The 20,895-nt window shown below is 30.0% G+C and overlaps 2 protein-coding genes across 4 annotated transcripts in view; both read right to left on the bottom strand.

Moving 5' to 3' along the window:
* Positions 1-2,482: 2,482 nt before the first annotated feature.
* The window catches only part of LOC143191191 (uncharacterized), a 253,012-nt gene continuing 234,599 nt past the window's right edge, over positions 2,483-20,895 (bottom strand). Inside the window, exon 4 of one of the 3 annotated variants that reach the window (XM_076396056.1) lies at positions 2,483-3,743. In XM_076396056.1, the coding sequence (XP_076252171.1) occupies positions 3,493-3,743 (251 nt within the window). In that variant the 3' untranslated portion in view covers positions 2,483-3,492. Of the gene's footprint in view, positions 3,744-13,843; positions 14,146-16,589; positions 16,879-20,895 lie in introns of those variants that run through there. The other 2 variants (XM_076396028.1, XM_076396033.1) reach the window with 2 other exon arrangements.
* On the bottom strand, positions 6,605-7,612 carry LOC143191199 (uncharacterized). The gene is made up of 3 exons (XM_076396065.1): positions 7,477-7,612; positions 7,353-7,417; positions 6,605-6,974 (listed from the first exon to the last, which is right to left on the bottom strand). The coding sequence occupies exons 2-3, from the start codon at positions 7,357-7,359 to the stop codon at positions 6,673-6,675; spliced, it is 309 nt and encodes a 102-aa protein (XP_076252180.1). The 5' UTR covers positions 7,360-7,417; positions 7,477-7,612; the 3' UTR covers positions 6,605-6,672.

The raw sequence follows: 20,895 nt of genomic DNA, 5'->3' as shown, positions 1-20,895 counted from the left end.
AAGTTTTTTGAAGTTGGTTCAAGCAAAAAAGATATTTTTGTATACCAAAGATGACAAATTATAAACCCGCAGGCAAGCCAGAAAGTTTATTTTAGTTACTTTTAAGTAATTTTGCAGTTAAAAAGTTCTTAGAAAGCACAACATTTATCAGAATATTTTGCAAATTTCTGGAAATTAGTACCAACAGAATATTTTCCTGACATAATAGATCTCGTCTTGAAATTCTTATGTAGTTTCGAATCAATATATGTTTGTGAAAATGTTTTCTTAGATTTTTCAGCTATAAAAAAATATATACCGTACATTACAAAATGGATAGCATATTGGTGACTTATTGTTCACCAGCATCTCTTTTAAGATTATTTGAATGGTGAACGAGTGAGACAGATTTTGTCTGTTTATCTGTTTTATCTGCTTGATTTTTTCGCAACTGAAGCTGTAAGGTCACAAAAGGTATATTGAAACTACTCAACTACTCCTAGCTATAAACTGTTCCAAGTATAAAATATTGGAGATTTGAAAAGCATCCCTAGTCCGTGGGTTCCTGTTAAATGCATTACAGTTCAAGGTATAAGGCTACCAAAGGCGAATTGAAGTTGCTGCGAATTAACATTAACTACTACAATACAATGGAAATTTGGATAGAAACAGTGCCATTTTCGAAGATCTTTAAAGACAAAGTAGAGCACCTAGGTACATATCCCGATGGTTGTTTTTTTTATAAGGAAGATGTTATATAATGCAATCGTTACGGGCCTGACCATTAAGGCTATGTGCAAGGGACATCTGTTTTAAGACTACCTAAATGGTGAAAGAGTTAGATGGGTTTGGTTTGTTTTCTAATAGATAAAAACTCTCAATGTGCCTATCATTGTCGCCTAACAAATCGACTCTTTTTTTCCCTTGAATAAAACAGTTTTTAAAGTAAATTAATGCTTTTTGTGTTCTTTCAGTTGCAGCTTAATTAATATGATTAAAAAATCAAATTTTGTGTTACTTTTGATTATTATAGTATTGTTGGAACTATGGAACAATGAAGATAAAAACATAATATGTTATCAATAGAATAAAACCACAAGAAAGAAAGTTAAAGTACTGTACATTTCCTGTAGTGAGAAATTATTAAATACTCAGTATTACCAAATTTAACTATATTGTCAAACAACGAGTTCTGAAATATATTAGCAAAATTCGAAAATAGTTTTTCCATAAACCCCTTTTTATTTGATTCTCGATTAAATTGAAGTTTGGCAAATGTAACACAGAGCAACACAGAAAAATAATATTCCTGCTTAATAAATTTTAGATTCTTCTCAGTTTTCCAAACCAATCCATCCAATCTAATGTTACGGTAAATATATTAATCTAACTAGTTTTTTATATCACTAATTCATTTAATTTTTAAATAATTTTTAAGGCTTTTATTAGTAAGTACAACAAAATATTATATAGGAAAATGACGTTTTATTCTTTCAACATTTTGTCACTTGATATTGTATAATTCATAAATGTAATAATTGTTTCAAGTTCCAATCGTATTACGTTAATGGTACAAATTAAAAGCTATAATATTGGAAGATAGTGTTAGAAGTTTGCAACATGTTTATTCGAGACATATTCTTTGGATACATTTTTATAATTTTCAGTTCTTAATCAAAATCAAATGCAAACTTCAAAAATGGACTGTATAAAAACGAATATTCGAGAATTCGAGATCCTGGCGTATAGCATAAAATGATTTTAGAACGGTTTAATAATGTTTCTGAAAAACAAACAATAATTATGTTGGTAATAAAAAACTGGGCCCGTTTTTTTACTACCAACGATTTAGGGATCATAAGGAATAAAAAGATTGTCTTCTTTTGACTTTGAAAAAATTTAATATACATAATTCTTTCAATAACTTGAACAAACTATAATGAATTAAATAATAATGAGTATACAAAAAATACCTAATATTTATTATATTTATAACTAAAGGTGAAAAAATGCTTAGATAAATTTAATGAGAAATATTCGAAGATTTACGCACCTCCTATCAGTGCACCTATATACTATTAGCAGATCTATAATAGTATATAGTGCTTCTATAGACATAAAATGTACACTAAAAAGAAAAACTGCTTGAATTAAAATTTAAAAAATGTATTGATTATTTGGAGGAAAATCTAAATTATCCATACATAATAAGTTTCTGCTACACAAGTAGATACTAAAAAATATATGAACCTATTGAATTCGGCTATGGGGATGTTCTACGAGAAGTAATATCAAGATGATACCAATAATTCAAAATAAAGTGCAAAGAAGTATTATGGATGCATCCAAATACTAACAGAAAAAGTTACTTTTACCAAGATCATTGATAGAGGAATAAGAGGTTAACACAAGTCTTGGACAGCACTATGACGTAGACTCAGGAGGACAAAACCGTATGATCTTGTGTAGTTGTGTAGTGTTGGGTTAAATGACAAAATCAGTGTTACTAACTTTTAATTTATTTTACTTGAAACTAAGTAAGGACCAATAGGTTGTCCTAAATAAGTACATAGTTTTAATTTATTATAAAGAGAAATGTAGGTTAATCAGCAACGATTGGTAATAATATATTAAAAAGAACATGACATTAAAATATTAAATGATGCAATTTATTATAAATATATTATTCAGAATTCAAATATATTATTACCGATTTTTGATTAGACCTAATACATAACGTGGGTTTCGAAACATGGTCTTTGGGACTAAGTCAGTGTAGTGATAAACTTACATATCATCTCAAAAGGCATCCTTTTTACATGGATAGTGATTGTTTCTTGTTAGATTGTTCACTGTTACCATGAGGAATTGTCAACTATTATTTCCGATCGGTATTTTTGATGTATTGGTTATTTTCTGTTTAAAAATTAAAAGTTTCGATCATAAACTAAACAAATCACATACACTTGTCGACCATGTAAAATTTATTTAAACTACACAATTTACGATATACATATATAGTATATTCAAAGTCATTTTGTACATACGTCATTTTGTACATACGTCATTTTGTACATACGTCATATGACGTCAAAACGTCACAATGTTGTCGCATCAACTCTGTTGGGCTTTGATATACAACAAAATTCTAATCTAAATATAATAAGTGAACTAAAATTTTACCAAACATAATTTATTTTAACATATTATAGTGCATCTAAAAACTAGAGTTAATTATAGAGAAACAATAGCTTATAGGTTAGAGTTCTAACCTCTTATCACTATTGATTTCAATAATTTTGCATATAATAACAACTGGACGACTTTGACAGACACATTCGTTTACGTGATCATAATCAGACAGCATTGTTTCTCTTTTTAACTAGAATAAAATGAGAAGGAAAATATTGTCTGATTCTGAAACGAATTTACAAATTGCGACAGGCAATACATTAAACATCTTGATGACGTATGTACAAAAAACTTTGAATATACTATAAATATTCCTACTTTTTAATAAATAATTGATATTTTTTGTGATTTCAGCAGTTCATATTGCCCATTAAAAGTTGGCGGATGCGAATGGTCAATCACCTTAGCGTGCATCATATTTCCAAAGGTAAAAACACGTGCTTTACATTTTCTTGAATCTTCTTTGGTACAAGTCCATAATGTTTTTGTTTCAGTTCGACGTTTTATTCTGTACTCGTAACCTTTCATCACCATCATAGGCAACTTTCGTTTGGAGAGAAAGTATACTATTTCTAAAAATAAGATTGTTAGAATATATTAAATTAAATAAAATGGACAAATTTATTTAAGTTCTTAATCTATTTTTAACAATTTTATTTGAAAGAATATATTATGAGTTGGATCATCATAAATATTCATCGTTCCAGGAGAAATTATTCGTTTTAACTAAATGAACTATTATTAAAATATCTACATAAATTAAACCCATTAAGATTTTATTTCAGTAAAAATTAAATGGCATCTAAAGAAAAAATTATAATATAAAATATAGAATGAATCAATGATATTAGATGATTATTATTAGTGAAATGTATTCTGATCAGCGATGTCTACTGGTCAAAATGTGCACCGCCAAATTTTATACTTCCTCTTGAAAAGGAAACTAATTAAATTCTATCCTGTCATTATTTTAATAGTTCTTTTTATTTCATAAAATATTTTAACAGAAAAATTGAACCGATTTCAAAAACTAAATAAGGAACTTACTAAAAAGTAAAAAATAATCAAACTTAGATTTTTTACACAAAAGAAAAACGTTTTAAATTAAAATATGTATATAATAATCGTTGTACTAATAAAATAAAAAATCTATTTAACTTATCTATCACACGTCAGCGAGGAGCAACAAAATAGTTTTATATTGTTCGTAATTTAATTTTGTGTATATGTCACAAAGTTATCTTATTATTTTTGTATTGTTTAGGCTCGGCATCGACTCCAAATTGATCAGTTGGTAGTAGTTAAAATAATATTGTAAATAGATAAATAGATTTAGGTAGGTATTAAGCTAAATTCTGTGTATATAATAGATTATAAAATACAGTAGTGGATAGGTTAAATAAGTTTATTCTTTATTTAGTTTTTACAACGATTGTTATATACATATATTAATATAAAACGTTTTCTTTGTGTAAAATGTCAAAGCTCGATCATTTTATACTTTTTAGTGAGTTCCTTATTTATTTTTTGAAGTCGGTCCAATTTTTGGATTGCTCAATCTTCTGCCGCCCACACCCCGTGTTCACCGCGGCTGTCCAATTTTTATGCTGACCCGTGAGCACATAAAATCAATGAACTTGTAGCTCGCGGATATAATAATCTGTGTCTAAACGGGAATTTTGATAAAATGGCGGACAATTTTTTACCTAATGTTGTGCACCCCCAAACTATTGAACTACGCGCCGCCGCTGGTTCTGATATAAAATAACCGTTTTACATTTACTACTATTGAGTTATTTAATGCTTACACACACTAATCATGGAATGCTCAAAATTCCATTTTCGATATGCGTTATATTTGTTCTTGAATTCAAAAATCTAGTTGCCGAAGCCTGTCAAACACATTTACAATCTATCAAAAATTGCTGGAATGTTGCTCCGTCATATACCGATTATAGATTTTGGTTTCAATCATTTAAAGGTCAAAAGAGAACGGCCTGGAATCCCAAAAAAAATCGAAGACAATGAATTGCAAGACTTATTGGGCGAAGATCGAACCGATGCTCAATGTTTTAAACAGTTTATCAGTTCAGCAATCATCTGTTTTGAGACGAAAAGTGGATATATTACGATCAGATGCATTTCAAGTTACATGGATCCCAAGAACAAATATTCCTAGGCCCAAAAAATAGGAAAATTGGTTGATGTTTAGATCACTGTCGAACCATCATTTTTTCGATGATACCGTCTAGTCAGAAATATCTTTTCAATAGAGGTGAAATATTATCATATATCCAAGCACATAATAAAAGGCTAATGTGCCCTTTTGTTTGATGATCTTCCATTTATCTGGTAAAACTGTTATTCCGACACTGTAGAACTTCGGAGATTTCTGGGTGAATATCTAAAATGAAGATTTTCGCAAGACTCTTTGAAGTCCGTTTTACACATTAAGCGGCTTTTGTAGAAACTGGAACAAATGATAGTAAGACGGGGCAAGGCCGAGACTATGCGGGGGATATATCGTTATCATGATGGAAGATAAATCTTTTTCTATTGATTAATTTTCTGGTCATTTTCTCTTAATCTATAATCTTCTATCTTCTCTAAATCTATAATTTACTGCTATTGAAGTAAATTCAACTATGTCAAATGATACATTTGTAATCCCGTTAAAAAAATCTCTTGTGAAAGACTTTGTGAAACATCTGCGGGCTTCAATTTCAAGTTCTTTGAAAATGGTTTGATTTCATGTGGTTTTATATCGATTCATGAATCAAAAACTCGACTCATTGCATTTTTCACTGTTAAGCAATGTGGAATACAAGTATCAAGACATCCTTGGTATACAATCTTATTGAAATTGTTCTAAAACTCTTTTATATTCGATGTTTAGTGCAGTGCTACATCGACATTTTTGAAAATTTCATCGAATTTTTAATGATTGAACGACCAGAGGGAGGTTCATAGTTTGCATGGAAATTTGAAATGATAATGAGCAAACCAATAATTATTAAAAGGATTTTAAATTTCAAGATAAATATTTAACTGTCACTATCAGAATACTTTTTCCATATTAAAATAATGAAGATGAGTTTGATAGAATATAAGAAATTTACTCTTTAACCAAATGAAAGTAATTGAAATGAAAAGCTATTTTACAATTTATGTTGTTGCGTTTACGTCTTATTTTATAATACTAATTAATATCAATACCTAATATTTCAATTAAGATAAGTATCTCTGTATTAGGAAAAGTTGGCTCAAATGAAAGGTATTGAAATGAAAAGCTGTTTTAATACTATGTTGTTATATTTGTGTCATATTTTATAATACTAATTCTTATCAATATCTATTATTTGAATTAAGATGAGGAGTGTCTCTGTATTTAGTAAAAATTGATCCAAATGAAAGGTATTGAAATGAAAAGCTGTTTAATAAACCATGCTGTTGTATTTACATCTTATTTTACAATATTAATTAATATCAATACTTAATATTTTAATTAAGATGAGAAGTATCTCTGTATTTAGGAAAAGTTTCTAAATATTCTACATTTAATAATTGAGGTGTACATTTCTCAAATGATCCGTTAAAGTCCGGTGGATGGTTGTGATTTGCAGAGGTCTTAACGGATAATGTTTTGCCCCATGACAAAAGTCTAGCTTTGCAGCGATATCTATCTTTTGCTTTGCAACACCAGAAACTTTTGTCTGCCTTTCTTGTTTCTATCTTATACTCGTAGTTGTTCAATATCAGTATGGGATATTTGCGACTGTGATAGAAATAAACGATAGATGATCCTAAAATTAACAAAACGTAGAGATAAGATATGAATATGCATATATTTAACACTAAACACTAAATTAGTATTGTTTACAGTATATATAATATACCTATAGAAGTTGTGAATATACGTTATCTCAATTTATGATGTGAAAAGTTCGCAATGTTGCCGCATCTACTCTGAGTTTTAGTTTATTTAGTCTTTGACATATAATAAAATTTTAGTCTAAAAAAAATAATGAAACAAAAATGTTATCAAATATTATTTATTTTAACATTATAGTACAACTAATGAATATATTATCGAATAATTTAAACCTCAGTTAATTATGCAGCCACAGTAGTTTATAGGTTAGAATTGTTTTATTATATTTACATTTAACTTTTTTCCTTACCACTCATGAGGTACAGTTCTAGGCGCCTTTCTTACATAGTGGTATCCCCTGGAGGACTAATCCATCTAATTAACATTCGTACATCCAAGTAATTTGTTTTTCTTTCATTAGAGAGCATATTTACCTTTTTATGTTTAGTTCTTTTCTCCTTCGATAGTGTATTTCCTTGTCAAGTCATTTTGATATTACTGTATTTTTTTGTTTCTTCTGTTACTGCCAGTGTACCATAAAATTCTTGATAAATCCATTCTTTCCCTTCTTGATAAAATTATTCACTAAATGCTAATCTCCCTAATGCATTTACCATATCTACAAAACATTTACTATTCATCCTCTCCTCATACATTCTAACCTAACGTTCATATATTGTTCTGAACAATGACACACATATCTATGCACATAAATCATTCACACTCTACAATATAACTTGTTACAGTTGTTTCAATTCTTTATTTGTCATTTTTAGTTGTTTTAATTCTCATCATCTTGTCTTAGAAATTGTCATATTTGTGTCATAATCCCACATTCAAAAAGTTTAATTCAACTAAGCTGTTACTTTCCAAAATATCTAATATTTGTTCGCAATTTCATCTTGTACAAATTTCTTCTTCAATGTATCTGATTAAGCTCATCTAAACAGAAGGTGTTATCAACCATTTCTGTTTCCAGCACAAAGAACAATATATATTGTGACTAATAAAAAATAATCAATTGTTATTCCAACGTTTACCTTCTTCCGTCAACTTTTGTTGTCTTAACACTATTTCTATAATCATCTTGAGATAAGCGACCCAACGTATCATTCTGATATATCCATGTCTCATTTAAATACACAAATTTAAATAATTTACAAATCAATACACAAATTGAAAGTCGTCCTTGATTCCGTTTAAATTGTATTATTTTAAAAGCAATTTCTGAAAGTTCCATTAGAATTCTTTCGTGGCTTATCCTTACACAATTTAATTCCTGTATTAAACAATGTACGAGGCTCTAAGCGATCTATGGATACTTTTCACATAGTTTCCTCTGAAATAATTATATTAAATTATGTTAATATTGAATAAACTTCTCACTGCTTTTATAGATTTCTATCTTGATTCGCCACCCGCTTCTAATGATGACAGTTTTTTCCGGCGAATCCAAGATGATATTTTTAAATTTTTGGGATATCTTAATGACCGTGCCCATATTAATATTCAGTGCAGCTGCAATACGTTAACATATTTTCAATAAAGAAATTTATGGTAAGAGGGAGCCTCTATTATTTCGTTCCTGTTCAAAGTAACTGGTTAGAGACGCATTCTGTTTTGTCTGACATCGGCATTTTTAATCACAGTTATAAAAAGCATTGTATCTCTTTTAAGCTGGACTAAAATAAGAAGGAAAATATTGTCTGATTCTAAAATGAATTTACAAATTTCGGCAGGCAATACATTAAACATCTTGATGGTGTATGTTCAAGACTTTTTTGGATAGCTTATAATTACATAATTCTTAACTTTTTTTAAAATTAATTAGTTACGTTTAATTTTCAATTCAATTATTTATTTATAACAGGTAACTAATCTATGTTGCTGTTCATTAGTTTCGCTAAGACTCGGGAAAGGCAGGGCAGATTTAGCTAATTTTGATTTTGAAATGTTCGTAGAAATCCAAGGAAGGTTTGTATGATGAGAAATATGGAATAATAGGTAGGGAAATAGTAAAAGGAACAATTTTGTTTCCGCATATAATGTCAATGTCACTGTTGTCAACGGTGTCACTGTCACAAAGGACTGACATTGTTATTGGTTGTTAAATATTTAAGGGTACGTTAGGAAATTTATTTTATAACTATATAATTATTTTATTATATATTAACTAAAAATGTTAACCACTGGCTGCTAATATTATACCGCTATCAGAATATGTAATATATTAAACATTGGAGATAATTTATCCGCACATGCCGATAATACTTTACCAATATTTATATTTCACACAAATGTAGGTATTCATTTGTATGTTCATTGATTCGGTAACGTGATAATCAAGTGGAAAACAAAGACATATATGTCAAATATGATATAACTTTGCGCCAACTGTAATATTAAAACGTATTCTAACTGCAAATGTATTTTACAATTGATATTATTTAGTCCGACATCTACTGGGCAAGAATTTATTTTATTACAATTATCATTAACATTGCCGGGAAGAGAATGACCTGAGTTAGGTCGTCAAAGTCAGTCAAATGTTCGACGACTTATCTCAAATGATAACCGCACTGTTAACCAGCGAGGGACAGAAAATATGTCACCCCTTCTTGGCAAATATGCAAATTTTTAGGTCACATTTAAATTTGTAACAGAAATAAGTTAACAAAATCTTTCTTACAACCCAACAGTGAAGAGAACTATAGCATTGGGTCGAATGACATCAGAGAGTCATAAAATCGTTATCAGATCTGGAAAAACAATTGCCGGTAAGCACACGATGAGGTTTAATTCAAACACAATTGATGGAATGGCTAGTGTTGTTGTGGGAGAAAATTTTCAAAAGAGCTGAAGGTGATACAAAGTTCACTTGCTCATCCAGTATCTATCTATCTATCTATCTATCTATATATATATATATATATATATATATATATATATATATATATATATATATATATATATATATATATATATATATATATATGGATTGTAGTTTAATACACTAAGTTGATAATATAATTTCTCTGTACATGCTTCAGTGATATAATCAAAATATAATTTATCGCCGTAGAGAGAATAAGTGCACATATGTTATAACGTGCGACTGATATGACTCTGGTTGCCAAAAAACGATGCGTTTATATCTGACAGAGAAATATAAAGCGTGAGGTGTCTGCACATAAGAATTTCTTTTTTTTTTTAATAATAGGATTGAGCAGTAAATATTGTTTGAATTCTCAATTTCTGAGAAACAAAAGTTTTTGTTTTTAAACTACATATTTCATAACTTATGTTTGTTTTTAAAAAAGCTGCAATAGTGTTTGAATAGTTGCCAAGATATTGATGTCGCACTCTTGTACCAAAACATCTGACGATTGCTTTAGTGATGTTAGAGATGAATGAGCTCCTCACTCTCTTCTCTAAAACCTCCCATAACGACTCAATTGTGTTGAGGTCTAGCGATTGTGCTGGCCAGGGAATCCATTTTTCCAGGAAATCCCAAGGATTTTAGGTTGGGGATTATCATTTTGGAATATGACGGTGTCTGGCAGAATTATGCCAGATATAGTAAGCTAAATTTATCACTGAGTATATCGAAATATTCATTAACAGTAATCCGGGCAGTGATGTGAATGAGAGTAATTACAATTCATGGCCACAGTTTTGCAAATCAAAATGGAACCTCCCTAATAACTGTACGATTGACTGTAGGAAGCAGGTAAAAACTGAATTGGAATGGAATTCTTTCAATCAAGTATCCAGATTTTTTGACCGTTGCAGCAGCACTTCTTTCTTAACTCAGCGTTGGTTTCATTACAAAGATTTTCGCAATCGATCCCGCTGTACTTTTTTTTGTAGAACCCATATTACTCAAATAAGTATCGAGTTCTGCTGTTATTTTTGCTGCGGTAGTTATATATTGTCTGGCCTAAGCCTTATTAATATTTGTTCTCTATCAGTTTTCTCCGTCAATTGCGGACCGATTTTTAAAATTCTTTTTTGATTCGAAAGAGTGGACTTCCGAGGTGGTCCCATTGAAAGCAAATCAAAATCTGTTGGGGGAAAGGGTGATAAATCGAGGGAAATACTCAAATTTCAAAGGCCCGTACAAAGTTTTCACAGACTTTTTATCAATAATAATCAGATATTTGCGCATAATGTTATTGCTGAGCTGATGTAACGGAAAATCGGAAATCGTTCAGAGCAAAAGCTATTCAGTTTGCATTTTAGCCACTATAGCATATAAAACCTCGTAGAAATATTGAGGACCCGACGAAATAACAGATAGTGAAACTAACTAGTTATTCGCGAACTTGAGTTAACACACGACTGGATACTGTCGTATGGGGGCAAAAGTTATGACTGCAGCGACGGATGAGGTCGTTTCAGCTTGGAAAAGAGGGAGATTAGCTCCCAGCATGTCGACTAGCTCGCGAACAAGTGCGTTTTTAGAAGAACGTTGTTGGTTGTGGAATGATTGAGATACGAAATGTTTGATTTCTGGAGTGTCAGTTTCCCCATGATTTTGATTATTTCTGACATACCATGGGGCGTTTAAGATTCTCATAGGAAGTTTATTTTGGAAAAGTGGAAGTCGTTTCATGTGGTTGGTTGTAACAAACCTGAAGTAGATATTAGATCCGTAGAGGAGTATGGACCGAAATAACATCTTGTAAAATAAGCATTTGATGGAGATGGAAAGTCTGCTAGAAGGGCAGATCAGAGGAGAGAGTAGGTTTGCTATCCCCCAACCTTTCTGGATTTGGGAATGCCAACCGAACCGTCGGTCGAAGTGGAGACCTAGGTACGTGACGTTATCCAGCCACGGAATTGTTGCGGTGTTGATCTTAAGTTGCGAGACGCGCAGTGCGTAACGCTTCTCAAGGAAAATGATGGCCTGTGTTTTCGGGGGGTTGATTTATAACTTCCAGAATTTGAACTACTTGACCGCATGATTGAGCTGCTTTTGTAAACGTTCTTGAATTGTAACCTCGAACCTCTAGGCCATGAAGAAAGCAGTGTCATCGGCGTAAAACGCGACGTCAATGTGTTCTTTTCTCGGTAGATCTGAAAAAAAAGGTTAAATAAGGCTGGTGCCAGCGAGGAACCTGAGGTACGCCAGCGTTTAACCTATCTACTACACACATTTTATATTCTACTATTTACATACAATTTAACTGAATACCTACCTAAACCTATTTATATATTTACAATATCATTTGAACTACTACCAACTGATCACTTTGAAGTCGGTGGCCAGCCCAAACAATACAAAAATAATAATATAATTTTGTGACATGCAAAAAACTAAATTACCAACAAAACAAATCTAAATTAATATAACTGTTTGGGTTTAAATAGAAGCAATGTTGTCAACACACAACAAGAAGTGGTATATTGCATCGTGTTCATATTATTTTGTCTATCCGTTATAGGTGCAAATGTTGCAATAATTTAGTACTTTTTTATATTACACTCCATTTTACCAACAAGGGTTTACCTGGACGCAACCTATTCTTTAACCTCATGTATCTGCTCTCAACTGGTTGTTGCGTTTTAAACGAATTAAATCATTTATAGAAACCTTATATAATTTTAATAATCGTCTGTGATTTTGATCTTATATATTATTAAGAATATTGCGCACAGTCAACCTTGCATAGCTAAAATAATAATAAATATACGAATGAGATTCACTGATGTTTATACAGAAGTACAACAAATTGCTAGAAAATGAAACGACAGGGTTAAGATATTAATATTTATTTTATATAAGGAAGATTTGGGTAAATATTATCGTCTATATAAATATTGAATTAATTTAATAAAAAAACAATTTAACACTATAACTATTTATAAGATAAATTAACTATATCTTATTCAAAGTGCACAACATGCATAATCGTATGTATTGGTAAAATAATTTGTTTACGGACATAAAACAAGCTTTACAACAGTAAAAGAAATTGACTATTATACTCTATAAAATTGTCTGTTTTAGTATAATTGATTTTAATGAAAAAATGTTACGTTTTTTCTGTATGTGTTTCTTTAGTTTGTTTAAGTTAATATTAATAAGTTCAGGTTAGTTAGGATATCTAATTTATTAGGTAATTTAACTTTTTTTAGAATATTTGTGACATGGGAAGCCACGTATGCATTTCATTCACGTGAGAGGGTGGAAAGGGTCTTTCCCTTTCGAAATCTGAATGAGTTGGGCCGCAGAAAAGGATTTCTTGAACCGGCCTTCTCTGCCGATGGACGAGATTCATGGTAAAATGCTACAAAATCGAGAAGGGAAAGAGAAGAATGTAAGAATGGAGAGTCAGTCTATAGTGAGTACAAGAAAAACAGTCAACAAGAAATGAATAAAAGGAGAATAAAAGGAAACTTGCAAAATGTAGAATCTCCGTTCGAAGAAGACAAGCTCACATAAAACAGAATGGTAGAGAACTCACCAGTTACTTGTTTAATCAGCAGGTGAGTCCGACGACGGAATCGGCGTTAGAATAAGACAGATTCTTAACAAAACCAGGCATCCAATGTAGTAAGTCAAATCAACTATTTTCATAATTCCCTTCACCATACATACCGATATTTCTTCATGCAATGTCTATTTCTTTCTTTTCCTTTATATGTTTAATGTATTACTAATAGCCTTTATGTATTAATTTATACAAACAAGAGTGAAAATAAATTGTATTATTTACAGCATTATTTTCTCTTCTTAAAATTCAGCACCAATAATATTATGCTTTATGTCTTTTGAATTAGTGATTTAAATAAGATATATTTAATTAATACTTATTTAAATACCAACTTATGAAACAGCCTGGTATATTTAACCATAAACTTCTTTATTGTGCATCCATAATATGTTCCACTATATGTTGACTTATGATTGTGTTTAACTGATGATTTTATCCACAATGTATCACCACTAGTTAGTATTCTCGCTTTACATCTCTTTTTTTCTTTTTCCTTACAGCACCAAACTACTTTCTGGCTCGTTCTATTATCAACTTTGTACTCATACTGTTCTAATACGAGCATTGGGTATTTGCGACAGTGATAGAAGTAAACTATTTTCTCTAAAATAAAAGTGTATGTTAAAATTAAAATGAAAGCTGCTAAATAATCACGATCTTATATATAATAAACATCTATTCTAGAAATATATTTTAGAACTTTTAATTGATAATTTTCTAAAATAAAGTAACTAAAAAATAACAACAAGGTTTAAGTAAATAAAAGATTCATTTTTGAAACCAATTTATTTTTTTCTAAAGCTGCTCATGTATCTAACATTGAGGGTTTGTGCTTTGCAGACTTCATAGTTACCGTCAAATGTTGGAGGATGATTGTGTATTTCGGATGTTTTAACGCACAGACATTTACCTGAAGTCATCAATTTGGCTCGACATGCTCGACCATCTACAACTTTGCATCTCCAATAACTCTTTCCCTTGCATTGGTTGTTCAATTTATATTCATAATTGTTGAACATTAACATCGGATGTTTTCGTTTGCTATCATAGAAGTACACCAAGCCTTCTAAAATAAGTATGTTGAAATATTTTCTTTATTATAAAATATTATGTAATATGAAAAGTATTAGGAATACAGACTATTATATAGAAGAGACTGCTGTAGATTGGACAGTGTTGTAAAATAAGTATGCTGAAATATTTACTATATTTTGAAATAGTATGTGATACAGAAAGTATTAAGGACAGCGATTATTATATAGAAGAGAGTGCTGTAGATGTAGTATTGTAGCATCGACAATCATATATTTTTGAAATCCCCGTGTTTTAAAATAGTATTGTCCATGAAGCAAGCCTTACCAATTTTAACTAGAAATTATAATTTACCAGCACGATGTTAACGTAAACAAAAAAGGTCATACTTACTTTTTATTCAGGTACACTAAAATATGGCATTGGCTATCTGACCAACTGCTTTTTTGACTATGATCTGGTGAGCGACTGAGACGGGTAGGTCTATTTTCTAATAGATAAAAATCCTCAGTGTAGCTTTGTATCGCCGTTTAACATATCGCCTCTTGTTCCCGTAAAATCAAACAGTTCAAAACAGTAAAATAATAGTTTTTAGTTTAATACCCTTTCCCAAAATTAAATTTCCAAAAGCATCATTTTGTAATCAATGAGTGGAAATGGTAGATAGTTCCCCAAAACTGACAGATCCATTATTGCTTTATTATTATTATAAGAAAAATGTGAACTGTACCAATTGTAGATACTCTATCTAAAGTAGCAGTGAACTCAATTAATCTCAATTTATGACGCCAAAACGGTGCAATGTTGTCGAATCTAACGTTGATACTTTATGTTATTTTGGCTTCATTATTCATTATACTTTTTATATCCGATTGATATATTCGATACATTCTAATAAAAAAAATGTTATAAAATATATTATACAAAATACAATTACAAAACCTAATCAAAACACTTTACACTCTTTTTATTAGAGTCTTGTCAATAGTGGACTACTATTTAATTTTGATTTCTTATATCACTTAAAGAGCTAATTATCCCTAAATTTTCTATAGATATTTTCCATACTAACAGTAATCTTAGAAATACTTGTATTAGATTATTTTTTTATTAAAAAAACTACTCACTGTTTTTGTATATTATCTTGAATAGAGCCAACATCAAGGCATGTAGATACTGTCCTTACGATGAATCCAAAATTATATTGCTTCTCTTCAATTTTTAGAGATTTTAGTTATAGTAATCATACTACAGAATATTCATGTAGTTGCAGCACAATAAAAATATTTCCAATAAAACCCCACCAGCTTAATATTTAACACCAGTAACATCAATACTTAGCTCTCTAACCCTTATTACTTCGATCTGTTCGAGGTTATTGACTAGAAACATAATCTGTTTCTGACTGATAATGTATATGGCCTCAAAATAAGAAAGCGCCAAAACAACTTTTGCCGGTTTATAACCTGTTTTCACCAATATTTTGAAGAATATTGCCATCTGACAACTGACCGACTTTTGCAGGCTGATTCTCTTACATGTTCGAACGTGTCAGACAGCATTGTATTTTTTTTTAACTGGATTAAAATGAGAAGGAAACTATTGTCTGGTATTAAATCGAATTTAAAAACTGCAATAGGCAACACATGGATAGACTATATACAGTTTGTACACTTCAAATTTTTCTTATAGCAATAATAATTCTCTTTTGATTTACATGTTTAGTGTATTAATTTATTTATCTAACTTAATATATCTCATTGTAATTGTTATATGTCATATTATGTGACTGTTACGGCCCTGACCATGATTATTAGAAGACGAGGCCGGGTAAGTACCCCGTAAGTTCAATAAGTTGCAACTTCTTTATTTAAATAAAATAATTTTGGAAGTAAATTAATAGTTTTTGTGTTTAACACCCTTTCCCATTTTATAACTTATATACGTATAACCTAGATACTCAGTTGACCTGTTTATAATAGATCCCTCTATGAGAAGTAATATTTGCCCCATAATAATATAAACAATTTTATTTACGAAAATGTGTCATATAATACACTTTTAGTTTTTGAAAAGTACATTGGTCATAAGATCCAGCGAAGGTGGGTTGATGATTATGGCCCACCGATGTTTTTACATTTAACACTCGACCTGTTGTCATCAATCTAGCTTTGCAGTGCAATTTGTCAATCTCCTTGCATCTCCAGTAACTTTTATCTTCCGTGCGATACAGTACTTTATATTCGTAGCCATTGAGAATGAGCATCGGGTATTTTCGATTGTGGTAGAAGTAAACGGTTTCAACTAAAATTACACTTAGTAAATATAATGAAGAACAGTATAATAATAATATAAAACAAATAAATAATGTATGTGTATCATACACTAATTAACAGCAGTTTATATATCAAGAAATAAGTAGGAATAAGTATATGTGTAATATGTGAACACAATATCCGTGAAGTACTTATTGTGGGTACATTATTGTATTAAGGAATAATATTAATAAATAAAAATACATAGTTTTGAAGGCATATAACTTTTCTCAAAAATCCATAGCGTTTCCTTTAAATATATAAGGCTTCACAAAACGGAATTTGAATTAAATAAAAAAACTGTTATTACAGGCTTGCATGTGTTCATTGAGAAAATGGACATTTTCACAATATAAATCTTCTACAACTTTTTCCACCTTTATGGTAAAATCGCGATAGCATGTCCAAGGAATAATGTTGGTTTTTATCCAAGTGATGCTGCATCGATCTCAATAAGTGAAAATAAAAAAGCGGCAAATCTAGTTAGTACGCTGAATGCGACAAAACTTTCCATTCGAGATGTAACAGTGTATCCTTCACAACTTATGCAACGTTTGGCCAAACATTGTTATGCACGATGAGTTTGCGTCTGTTATTCACTATTACTGCTATATTTTGCAACCATACTTTATGCAAGGCTTTATGTCCATGAATATTCTGTTTCGGGGTCGATATGGTTCTCCTGGATTAACCCATATCTTTTTGTAGTTGGGATTGTTGTAGTAGACTGTTTTTCATTGCTACTCACAAAAGGCCACAGGAAATTAATCTTCTGAAGTTGATTCTTCAACTGTTACGCTGTCTGAAAATTCTTTGAGAGCCGTGCATTCAATCAATAAGTGTTCATTGCCTTCAAACTTTTTGGCTCCCCAGACGATCCCTTGTCAATGACATCAAAATTAAAACATCACAAACATCACATGGCATCAATTAAAACATAAATTAAAACCGACAATTGGGATGAGCGGACAGAGGACTATCACCATAAGTTTCTGAAAGTGTTTGTTGACTTTAGCAGCAGATTCCTTTAAAGTAGACAATAAAATTAACACCGAAAATATAATTATGAGCTGATATGATAAATATAATATTTCATTAATACTAAATTGAAGACTAGCTAGGTTGTTTAACAATCTGCATTGACGCTTCGTATTTAATATTTAATATCAGGTAAGTAAAACTATTTTTATTATTGTTAAAAAAAATAAATCCTCCAGGAAAAAATGAGCTTCATGGCGTTTAACATTATTGTAAATGAAAATTGCTGATTTTGAATATATCATTCTATTTTAAAGTTATGGAAACATACATATTTAATTAGTATACGCTGTTGAGATCTTTGTTCTATAAGTCTCATACTGTTTCAATATTTACACTTGGCCAGTTGATTTCAATTTATTGATCAAGAATAATCAATCTTTCTGAATTCTTAAATAACTGTCCTTATATGATATGATAGCAAAATTTTCTTTCAATTTTAAATATGGGTCGCCAATATTTTAGAAAACAAATTCAAATGTTACCTAACGGAATTACTGATATCGAGAAGGTAAAACTAGAAAAAACTAGACTTGACGGAGGTGGAATACTTAGTCATGTCTCCTAGATGTTTTTTGGATGTTAAATCATTCAAGGAGTAGACCCTCTCAAAATTAATCGTGAAAATATGCATCAAGTAAATAAAAAAACGTAAAACAAATAAATAGCGATATGCAGAATTTTTGTCCTGGTAGTTGGTTGATATATTTTACATGGACGAGTTTAAAAACACTTCTATTTATTCGATTTTTATTGGCCACACCTTATTGTAAAAAGTTTAGTACCACTTATGCATCTTCAGAAAATATGTTTAAATTAGGGCTTTTGAAAATCTAAGATATTTTCACAGATATTTTCTGCCAACATCTTTAGCTTAGAGCCAAGAGTGTCCTTACCGTGGGGAACTTCATGTGTTCCCGTTTTAATTTAGATTGAGATTTAATAAGGATTAGAGTTTTAAATAAAGATTCTACAGTACTGTATAAGTATACTTTTTGTGTTATATTTTACTTCCCTGTATATTTGATACTTATATTTATTTTATAATAATTTTATTAAATATAATTTATACTAATGTTAGGCAGTAAGTGCAATATTTATAAAGACTAAAATGCAATGAGCTTTAACTAAATATTTATTTATTTAGACCGATTTTGTAAAGTGCTTTTTGAATGTAATAATTGAAAAAAAACTTCAACCACTTCAAACGTGTATATTAATTTTTGTATTATAAACTTCCTATTATAAATATTAATAACTCTCTATTTAGATATATTTTCACCTCAACTTCCATTTACATAATATAAAAAATAAAGAAACAACAAGTGAATAAATTAAAAATGTTCAAAAAGGAAAACTGTATTTATATCAAACAACAATAAAGCTTCATAACCATATTATCATACTTCACCTTCACTTTCATAGTCTATATTACTATAATTATAATAAAGAATTGCTTTGTTATTATTTTCTTCGGTTAATATAATTTCCATTACTATTTTATAATTAAAACCATAGATTAAGTAAATAAGTTAGTCATAATAATTGTGACACACTTGTTAATTATTTAATTTCAGTTGATTATTTTTACTGAGAATTGGGGTAGAAGAACAGAGGCTTGTAATTCCTTTATTCAGGCCTCTAAGAATACATCATGAGGCAAATTAAAAATGCAAATATTTTATAAATTTATGGTTAATTTTGTCATAGCTAGATTACGTTGATACAAAAAACTTGCAATAAAAAATTATACTATAATTAGTACATAATTTGAAGAAAGTAACAACACCACCAAATTGAATACGCAAATATTTATAATAATAAACCCATTTTTCGATTTGTTGTCGTTTAACAAGCTAATGTGCTACTACCTAAAATAACTGAACTATATATTACTGGATATTTATTCATTCAGTACCCATATTTGAAGCTTGACACTACAAGAACGTGAAAGAAAATGTGTATGCTTCAAAATTCTAGACCAGAATACTTCTTTAGATGTACATCAATCAATGAATATTTATAATAATTTAGTAATATTTCTAGTAAAACAGTAAACGAACCACTAGTTGACCTGAAGCATTTATTGTTAACAACTAATCATTTACATAATCTATTTCTCTGATATAATACAACTGGTAGATTAATATTAATAATTTTCTAAACATCGAATAACTTAAGTATAGATCGAACTCACAGCTCTCAGTTGATAGATTCAATATTATATATTTTAGCATTAAACACCGACTTAATACGATCTACGGAAGGTTTTTGTGTATTCTAGAGTGACCTCGTGCGATCTCAGATCTTCATAGTTGCCTTTAAAGGTCCTGTCATGAGTGTGTGAGCAATCTTTAATTTGCACAAGATTACCAGTAACCAATAAACGAACTTTGCAGCGATATTTGTTATCTTGTGTGCAGCACCAGTTAGTTTTGGTATCATTTCTGAGCTGTAACTTGTACTCATATCCGTCTATAATCATTATGGGATGTTTTCGGCCTGGTGAAAAATGAACAGTACCTAAAACTTTAAATGGAAGATAGTAAAGACTAGAATATAAATAAAATACACAAGGATCTAAATATGCGTACTTGGAGAACTGGACGCCGAAACTTTTGGGAATAATACATCATCAGTGGTAACTTTATTCAAAATGTATATATACATATATAAATAATACACATTTATGTATTAAATGGTAAAATAGTGATATCACCAGGGTATTCAGTGTTGATGTGATTATAAGTTTATAATGATTTGAGAGTTTGATATATTATAAATATTTTGTTATGGTTCCGCTAAATTTAATTATTTTGGTACCCTGAAAAGTGAATGTCTTTTATCTTATTTTTTTTTTGGAAAAGTACTCAAGGGCTTAATTATAGGTATCTTCAGGTTAATAATAATTTTTTTATATAAATATAAGATACACAATAGCGTAGTCCTAAGAAATTGCGACACATAT

This window comes from Rhynchophorus ferrugineus, unplaced genomic scaffold (assembly GCF_030347505.1).
Source record: "Rhynchophorus ferrugineus isolate W39M unplaced genomic scaffold, kcgeb_rfMv2 rfM2, whole genome shotgun sequence".
NCBI lineage: Eukaryota > Metazoa > Arthropoda > Insecta > Coleoptera > Curculionidae > Rhynchophorus > Rhynchophorus ferrugineus.
The sequence above is the reverse complement of the archived record's forward strand: the minus strand, read 5'-3'. Positions and strand labels throughout refer to the sequence as shown.